Source organism: Leptodactylus fuscus, chromosome 5 (genome assembly GCF_031893055.1).
Source record: "Leptodactylus fuscus isolate aLepFus1 chromosome 5, aLepFus1.hap2, whole genome shotgun sequence".
Taxonomy (NCBI): domain Eukaryota; kingdom Metazoa; phylum Chordata; class Amphibia; order Anura; family Leptodactylidae; genus Leptodactylus; species Leptodactylus fuscus.
The window spans coordinates 35,644,204-35,653,549 of NC_134269.1; the positions used below are offsets into that span (position 1 = coordinate 35,644,204).

Below are 9,346 nucleotides of genomic sequence, written 5' to 3' on the forward strand. Positions count from 1 at the left end.
AAGATAAGAGATTATGAAGGGGTGTTTCTATCTTATAAGCTGAGGACATATTACTAGGACACTGTTTTCTCTTACTTACAGACTCCTTTTCATTACTAAGTACCTCTATGGTCTCCTGAGCATACTAAACTGGCCTAACTATTACAATAAGTCAACCAGCCAAAATGGCAGCAACATCAGATAGTGACAGGGGTTTGGAAGCTCCTGGACATGTCACCCAGTGTCACAACCAGGCTGGAGATGAAGGGAGCTGCTACGACATTGTAAAGACAACGTACATCAGTGCCAGGCCCCCTCCCATTGCCCACCCTATAGCAGTGAGATGACCAGGGTCTATATCATCTACTACTATATACTATGGCCACACTGAGATGTTCCTCTCCTGGAGTAGCCTCCAGATATTTGAGTGGTCTATGATACAACCCACCACCGCTTCTGCTTTTACAACTAAAGAGATAAGATTTCTACAAATTGCCAAAGTCTCCATGTTACCCCTATGAAATGAAGGTACAAACATGTATGAATAGAAGGTTGTACAGAAAACACTTCTAAAATCTTTAATCTAAGTTTTTCTAAATGTAATTTCAGGCTAATAAACATGATAATCTAAATGCATCTGTGGAAAATGTCCTGTATCATGTATATTAATGTTAGATTCCGAGGTAATTTTGCTTCTTTACGATTCTGCAACTTCAGTTACTTCTATGTTTTGCCTTGTAGGAGGTCCCGGTATTGTCTAATACAAAGGTGTAAGGTAATCTAGAGTTATCCGGGGTCCCTCGGCATTAAGACAATAGCCACTATCCTAAGATTCTTCATGACCAACAGTAGAGATCGGCACTCATCTCTGTTTAGAGGTCATTGTACTGAACTCTGCAGCCGGTGATATATTATATTTATAGGGGAGACAGTGGTTGGGGTACCAGGCTTTCCCCAACCGTTGTAATGGGCTGGAGTGGGGATCTCTCAGTGGATGATCCCTTTAAAGGGTTACTACATTTACCTGCTATTAATAGCCTATTCTCAGGATCAGTGGGGGTTGAACACCTGAGATCCTTGCTTGGCTTCATGATGCTGTTTGTTCACTAACAAACCACTGAGGCCTTCACAAGACAGATGTATTTATACTGAGACTAAATTACACACAGTTGGCTTCTATTAACTCATTAAGTGACTTCTGAAGACAATTGTGGGTACTGGATTTTATTTAGGGGTATCAGCGTACAGGGGGCTGAATACTTTTGCACATCACACTTTTCAGATATTATTAGAGCTGATCTCAGTCCTCTAGGACCCGGCAGTCCTAACAGTCTCTGATCCCCGGCAGATCACATGACCACCGGTAAGAGGGGAAATGCATCGTGGCAGTTCCCATATCTGTGTATACAGCACTTACTGAGTGGCAGGAACAGTAATAAACCATCCCTGTCTTCTCTAGAGATGTTCCGGATGTAGTAACAGCTGGATCCACAGTTCTGTGGCTGCACAATTTTTCAGAACAAGAAATGGACCACCCGGAGATATGTAGTCAATGGCCGGTCCAGAAATGGTTAAAGGGGTTTCTCACCAGACAGGTCAGAGATAAAGTTGTGGAGAAGTTTAAAGCAGGGTTAGGTTATAAAAACATATCCCAAGCTTTGAGCATTACAAGGAGCACTGTTCACTCCATCATCCAAAAATGGAAAAAGTATTCTACAACTGCAAACCTACCAAGACATGGCCGCCTACCTAAACTAACAGACTGAGCAAGGACAGCACTGGTGAGAGAAGCAGCCAAGAGGCCCATGGTCACTCTGGAGAAGCTGCAGAAATCCACAGCTCAGGAAGGAAAATCTGTCCAGAGGACAACTAGAAGTCGTGCCCTCCACAAATCTGGCCCTTATGGGAGAGTGGCAAGAAGAAAACCATTGTTAAGAGAAAGACATAAGAAGTAACGTTTGCAGATTGCCACAAGCCATATAGGGGACACAGGAAACATGTGGAGGAAGGTGCTCTGGTCAGATTAACTTTTTGGCCTAAATGCAAAGCGCTATGTGTGGTGGAAAAGTAACCCTGCTCATCCCCCTGAACACACCATCCCCACTGTGACACATAGGGGGCAGCATCATGCCGGGGGAGGATTTTCTTCAGCAGGGACAGGGAGTTGGTCAGAGTTGATGGGAAGATGGAGGGAGCTAAATACAGAGCAATCCTAGAAGAAAACCTCTTACACCCTGCAAAGTCTTGAGACTGGGAAGGAGATTCCCCTTCCAGCAAGACAATGACCCTAACCATACAGCCAGAGCTATAGGGGAATGGTTTATATCAAAGAACATTCATGTGTTAGAACGGCCCAGTCACAGTCCGGACCTAAATCCCACTGAGCATCGGTGGCAAGACATGACAATTGTTGTTCACAGACGTCTCCATCCAATCTGGCTGAGTTTGAGCTATTGGGCAAAAATCTTAGTCTGTAGATGTACAAAGCTGCTAGAGACAGAGCCCAAAAGACGTGTAGCTGTAATTGTAGTGAAAGGAGGCGCTTCATATTATTGGTATAGGGGGCTGAAGACTTTTGCAATTCACACTCTTCAGATTTTTATTTGATTGTAATTATGAAATCCATAATACATTTTCCTCCCACTTGACAATTATTTTATACTTTGTGTTCGTCTGTCACTTACAATCTCAATATAATACATTTATGTTTGTGGTTGTAAGGTGACACAATGCTGTAAAGTTCAAAGGGCATGAATATTTTTGCAAGCCACCGTGTCACAACCTCAACTAAGTCTACTAACAACCTTTCTTGACTTTAAATACAGAATATTAGTTTCTCATTCCTGGTTCCTCCAGGCTCTCCTAACCCCCACAGGCACAGTAGACGCTCCCACTAGAAATAACCCCATCCAGGTCTGTAATGCTCCGAGGCTTTGTTGCTTCAGCTGAGGTCTGCACAATGAGTCTGCAAACCTTCCTCCTTCATGTTTAGCCCTCCCATACCCTCAATTTCATTAGTGGTTGCTAAGATAGCTTGTAAGGTGTGATAGAGACCCCTCCACCAAGGACCCGGGACTGTGACACACATTTGGCCATCAGATATCTTTGCCTTGTGACACAATGGTACTTGTCTTCCTAGATCATCACCATTTAGTACATGATGGGGCAGGTAATGAAGCAGTTGCATGAAGTTTATTCCATCTCTCCATACTAAATAGGTCATATTGGGGTCCCGTATCTTTGGGTCCAGACCCCACAGCCTTCAGCTTCAGTTGTCATTTACTTACATGGCACCTCTTCACTACTGATATACTAAGAAAGATCACTGGCATGACAGACAAGGGATTTTATGAGAAGAGTAATAGCTTTTCATATTCCTGGAATACCCTGGGCAACAAGGAGCAGACATCAGGTGGCTTCAAGACAATGTATATCAACATGAAATATTTGCAATACAGATCCAGCAAATATTATCCCATGACTCCAAACAGTTCACATGCTGTATGATATGATATATAAATCAGATTCACAGGTCATATCGGTAGATAAACCTTGAGCAGATTCAGGATGGATCACAAGCACTACCATGTACATGAGTTTGATGCTAAGACGCTACTTAATACTTATACGCACCCTGGTATGGATGAAACACTATACAACGAAGTTACTGTATTTCCAATGAGAACTCTACAGAAGCTGTTGTCTTCAGGTAAGGCTTTATGGCTTTATGTCTGTCCCAAGTCCTTGTAAGAAACATGTCTACATAGTGGTCCAGTTCCTTATCCTGGACAATTTATGTAATTTTCTGGGTAAGGGAAGTCATTGGCTGTTATGGTGAACATATCATCCCAAGGACTGACTCTCATGGCAGCTCATAGTTCTATGTCCACACATGTAGCTGGCACCTATACCAGCCATCTCCTCTTCTAGGAGGTCAATATTCTCTGTATGAAGGTTGTCTACCTCTTCTCTCAATACAGGAAAGAACTAATTACAATGTTTTCTCATCTCAAGATTTCTGCTACCTACCTCTTGCCTCCATATCTTGGTTTCCAGCTCATCCAGCTCCTGTTTGCTCAGTAATCTCTAGATTGACATACACAGATAACAGAGAGACTGCTACATAAACGTAACTAGCTATTACCAGTGCTTAAAACTGAAATCTACATGTAGTGAGAGACAGAGAAGAGAATATAGACATCCAGGAGTCATCATCCTGACCTGTGAGCAGGACTATAACCTAGACAACTAGCTGCAAACCATAGGAGAGACATCTAGCTGTATCTGACAAACAGCAATTTATGGGGTAAAACGCCCAAATTAGTTTCACTATAACTCTGAATACGATCCTTGAGATTGGGATACCCCTTAGATGCCAGTGTAGACAGATGACGTCTTCTGTTTTCATTACCACAGGTAAAATTTCAGGTACGACATTGATTGACTTTTCAACTGGACCCAATTTATCCCATCTTTTGACAATCTGCGACTACTTCACTGACATAATACTTCTGGAGCCAAATTACTTCTGTATTGTGGAAGTGGAGAAATGGCAGAATGGAGAAGAGGAAGCCATTGACTATTCCCATCTCTCAGAGAACTTTCCAGAGATGAAAGGGGACAGGTAAAATGAAGTGTATTATGTTACTAGACCTCTATCTTCTATGTATTCTTTATGATCTACATGGGGTCATCATTTATGTTACATACAGAGTTTAGTATGAGTGTCTCCCAAGGAAGGAAAATACTTTGTCTATATACTGACCGGTCACCTGAGATGATAGTATTGATGGTGGTTCAATTTGACTTAAAAGTTTGTGACCGTTTTTTGTTTCATAGAACTAGATTTTAGCTTTAATTTTCCATATCTCTCTTTTTATAGGAAGATGTGGACAGAAAAAGAAGAAACCCTAAAAAGAAAAATTAAATACATTATGAGATGTGACTTGAAGAAAAAGAACCCGACTGAGCCATTCCACCTCCCAAAAGCCGACTGTCTGATGACCTTATACTTAATAGGACATTCCAGCAAAGACAAGGAGGCTTATTGTGAGAACCTTAGAAAGTTGTCGTCCCTTATAAATGTAGGGGGTCGTCTCTTGTTGGTTGGGAGCTTCAATATACAGTTCTTTACCATCGGAGGAGACAAGTTTCACTCTTTAACCATTGATGAAGACTTCTTGAGGACGGCTCTGACAGATGGAGGCTTCACTGTAGAACATCTGGAGACACTTGATAGCAAAGTTACCTCCGGCATAGCCAAATATGATTGCCTTTTTCTTGCTTGTGCCCTGAAAATTAGGGAAGTTTAATGTGCAAAAGCCTCAAATTATTTGTAGGTGGTGTTAGGGGTCTTGAGCCCCTAATAGAAAGAACTACGACAACATAACTCAGGGGTCTTGAGCCCCTAACAGTGGTAAAGGTCAAAAACCACTCAAATATCTGCAAGAACTCTTAAGATAAGAGATTTTGAAGGGGTGTTTCTATCTTATAAGCTGAGGACACATCACTAGGACGCTGTTTCCTCTTACTTACAGACTCCTTTTCCATTACTAAGTACCTCTATGGTCTCCTGAGTATACTTAGATGGCCTAACTATTACAATAAGTCAACCAGCCAAAATGGCAGCAACATCAGATAGTGACAGGGGGTTGGAAGCTCCTGGACATGTCACCCAGTGTCAGAACCAGGCTGGAGATGAAGGTAGCTGCTACGATATTGTAAGGACAACGTACATCAAAGCCAGGCCCCCTCCCATTGCCCACCCTATAGCAGTGAGATGACCAGTGTCTATATCATCTACTACTATATACTATGGCCACACTGAGATGTTCCTCTCCTGAAGTATCTTCCAGATATTTGAGTGGTCTACGATACAACCCACCACCACTTCTGCTTTTACTTCTAAAGAGATCACTGTAATCACATTTCCAATAAGTAGCAAAAGTCTCCATGTCAGACTGAAATGATGGCACTAACATATGGATAGTTTGCACACACAAAATTCACATGCCCTTAATCTAAGCTTTTCGAAATGTAAATTTCAGGCTAATAAAGGCTAAATCAAAATGCATTGACAAATTGTATTATTGCATTATATAATATGTACTGAACCACCGTGTCAGAGTGAGAATTTATTGAAAGTTTTGGTACTATTCCGTTATCGGGCCAGCAGAGCTGTTCAGCACTAGTATCGGGACAGCAGCAAGCAAGGCCGCATACCCGCATCGCAGTACAGTTCCGGACAGCATCGCGCATCGCAGATGAGTTTGGGACAGCATCGGGTTCAGCAGCATTCACACACACACACAGCTAATTGTAAGTGGATATACTTTATTTCGTAATTGCCGGCAGAGATGCTCAGCACTAGTTATCGGGACAGCAGCAGCATCGTAGTGAGAGAAATGGACGTGTCGGGCTGTGTTATATAACTTGTCTTAAACAGGAGGCATGAAATTAGCGATCTCTTTTAACAAATCTGTGAACATTGTTTCTTTGGAATGATTTTGTCGCCACATAAATTCGGCTAAGTATGACTCCAGATGCTGGCGGGCTGTTCCGCGCTGTCTTTTATTGCGCCATTTAGCACTTCCCCACAAACGTTCCACATTTTGCGTGTGGCACTGAGTGTTTGGGTCAACAAAATTGTACTTGTGGTTCACTGTTAAATGGTCGTAGCCAGCAGCTTTTAAGTCTGTAGTATTATACCCCTTCCAGCAATCAGAGTATATTATACTCCCATCTGCCACGTTGGCATTAATAGAAGCTATCAATGTTGTAGCTGATCTTTCTGGGACTGAAACAACAAAACACTCCTTAGTCTCACGGCACAATCCTCCAAAGATCCATTGTGGTGGCAGAACCCGGCCGCTGTTGTTTTTCCTTTTTGTAAAAAGGCTTTCATCCACCTCAACCACTTTGTTTAGGCCTCCTATTTTTGTAGAAGGTCGGGATATTAAGGCACTTGTACACACTTCGCGGAGGTAATTATTCCAATCTACGAAGGTGTTGTGATTCATCTTCAATTGCTGTTCACAAAACTCTACGGATGTCAGCTCTTGGCACCAACAATATATGAAACGGGCAGCCGTAAGAAAAGGAATGCGTGAGTTGGCAAACCAAGTTTGCGATCTCACACCCTTTTTTTCGTCACACGGACGTTTGCTGCACCGCCATTTTGGAGATGCTTTGGCCAAAAAACACATTTTCATCTGGTGGTTACAAACACAAAACCGGCTCTTATGGATCAGACCATTGGCTTGGAACAGTTCAATTGCTGATTTTTCATCTGCAGGTAAATCCCACAGCGTGTAATCCATCTGACAAAACTGCTGAGAACTGTGACTGAAACAATGGTGAGTACTGTGACTACAACTACGAACACACTAATTTGGCGCCCAATTTTTCTGTCAGCATCGGACCAGCCCGGCACGTCCATTTCTCTCACTACGATGCTGCTGCTGTCCCGATAACTAGTGCTGAGCATCTCTGCCGGCAATTACGAAATAAAGTATATCCACTTACAATTAGCTGTGTGTGTGTGTGAATGCTGCTGAACCCGATGCTGTCCCAAACTCATCTGCGATGCGCGATGCTGTCCGGAACTGTACTGCGATGCGGGTATGCGGCCTTGCTTGCTGCTGTCCCGATACTAGTGCTGAACAGCTCTGCTGGCCCGATAACGGAATAGTACCAAAGTTTTTAATGTGCCAACCTTCCTGACAAGGATAGGATGAACCCATGAGCTAAAATAACCCACAAATTATATATACATATATATATATATATATATATATATATATATATATATATACACACTGCTCAAAAAAATAAAAGGAACACTTAAGCAACACAATGTAACTCCAAGCAACAAGTAATGACAAACAGTTTCACCTTCTGTTGTGTAAATGGAATAGACAACAGATGGAAATTATTGGCAATTATCGAGACAAACTCAATAAAGGAGGGGTCTGCAGGTGAGGACCACAGACCACATCTCAGTACCAATGCTTTCTGGCTGATGTTTTGGTCACTTTTGAATGTTGGTTGTGCTTGGTTTGTGCTACAACCCAGACAAGTGGCTCAGGGGTAGTGCAGCTCATCCAGGATGGCACATCAATGCGAGTTGTGGCAAGGTTTACTGTGTCTGTGAGTGTAGTGTCCAGAGGCTGGAGGCGCTACCAGGAGACAGGCCAGTACACCAGGAGAAGCGGAGGGGGCCGTAGGAGGGCAACAACCCAGAAGCAGGACCGCTACCTCCGCCTTTATGTAAGGAGGAACAGGAAGAGCACTGCAAAAGCCCTGCAAAATGACCTCCAGCCTGCCACAAATGTGCACGTGTCTGCACGACTGCTTGAGGATGGTATGAGGGCCTGACGTCCAGAGACGGACAATGGAAGAAAGCCACAACAAAATGGCACTCGGGCATGTGCAGTAGCGCTCAGAAGGGAGCATTACTGCGCTTGCCCGAGATTGCAAAGCGCAGGATTGAGACTACAGAGAATGGAGGCGGTTACACCTATGGAGGGCATCACTGGAGCACAAGCAAAGGAGGGGGCGTTACAGCTATGATGCAGGGGGTGCACGGTGGCTTGGGGGAACGCCCAGGGTACACAGAGAGGATCATTTGCATATCGATTTTACAGATTTTCCACCGTGTGAACATACCCCAACACTGACCCCAGTAATGTTCCTAATTGGTTGTTCAGTGTACCCAAATACTGTACTGCCCCACTATCCCTTGTACTAATAACAATGTAGTCTCGGCCCATAAATATGACTAAACAGATAGTGTTTCATAATAACAGCACACGCAGGACTCTAAATGTTCCTCGTTTTCATTTTTCAAGACCCACTGAGTTGTAAGAGTATTTTTTCAGATATTTTGTAACCCATATCACTCTATTCACTTGCAGGCTCCACAATCCAATCATTGTAACACGGCCCAGAGTAGGAGGCGACATGAATTACTATAGCCCTTTTACCTGCCGAGAGAGAAAAATAGGGAACAGCTTGGTCATGAAGTCCTGGGATTACAGCAGCCTCTGCGATTTATAAAGTAGCATAGATGGCGGAGGAGTTGAAAGTGTAACGTGACCCAGCAGAATTGTAGACGCAGTGACTGTGACCGCTGGAATAGTGACCTGGGAAGGAAAGCTCTGCGGTGCAACAGGCTTTCGAAGTCAGTAGGGGTATACTTTAAATATTCTGAATGCTACACAGGGATGCCAAGAAAGGACACACAATACAGATTTAGTACCAACTTTTACTTTTAATAACATACTTTAGTTTAAAAAACAAAAAATGAAATGTAACATCACATCGGTGGGAGGAAGAGTGCAAACCTTAGACACGGAGGGGATTGTTA

The 9,346-nt window shown here is 43.1% G+C and overlaps 1 protein-coding gene across 1 annotated transcript; it reads left to right on the top strand.

The window, feature by feature from the left end:
• Window positions 1–3,516: 3,516 nt before the first annotated feature.
• On the top strand, window positions 3,517–5,291 carry LOC142204811 (nicotinamide N-methyltransferase-like). The gene is made up of 3 exons (XM_075276135.1): window positions 3,517–3,688; window positions 4,396–4,603; window positions 4,862–5,291. Exons 1-3 carry the CDS (start codon window positions 3,547–3,549, stop codon window positions 5,289–5,291), a joined length of 780 nt encoding a protein of 259 aa, XP_075132236.1. The 5' UTR covers window positions 3,517–3,546.
• The last annotated feature ends 4,055 nt before the right edge of the window (window positions 5,292–9,346 follow it).

Bases quoted from the DNA above. Each gene is read 5' to 3' on its own strand.
- LOC142204811 (XM_075276135.1), top strand. From the start codon at position 3,547: ATGGATCACAAGCACTACCATGTACATGAGTTTGATGCTAAGACGCTA. The intron at 3,689-4,395 runs GTAAGGCTTTAT...TCATTACCACAG, and splicing joins ACAGAAGCTGTTGTCTTCAG to GTAAAATTTCAGGTACGACA. The intron at 4,604-4,861 runs GTAAAATGAAGT...CTCTTTTTATAG, and splicing joins CCAGAGATGAAAGGGGACAG to GAAGATGTGGACAGAAAAAG.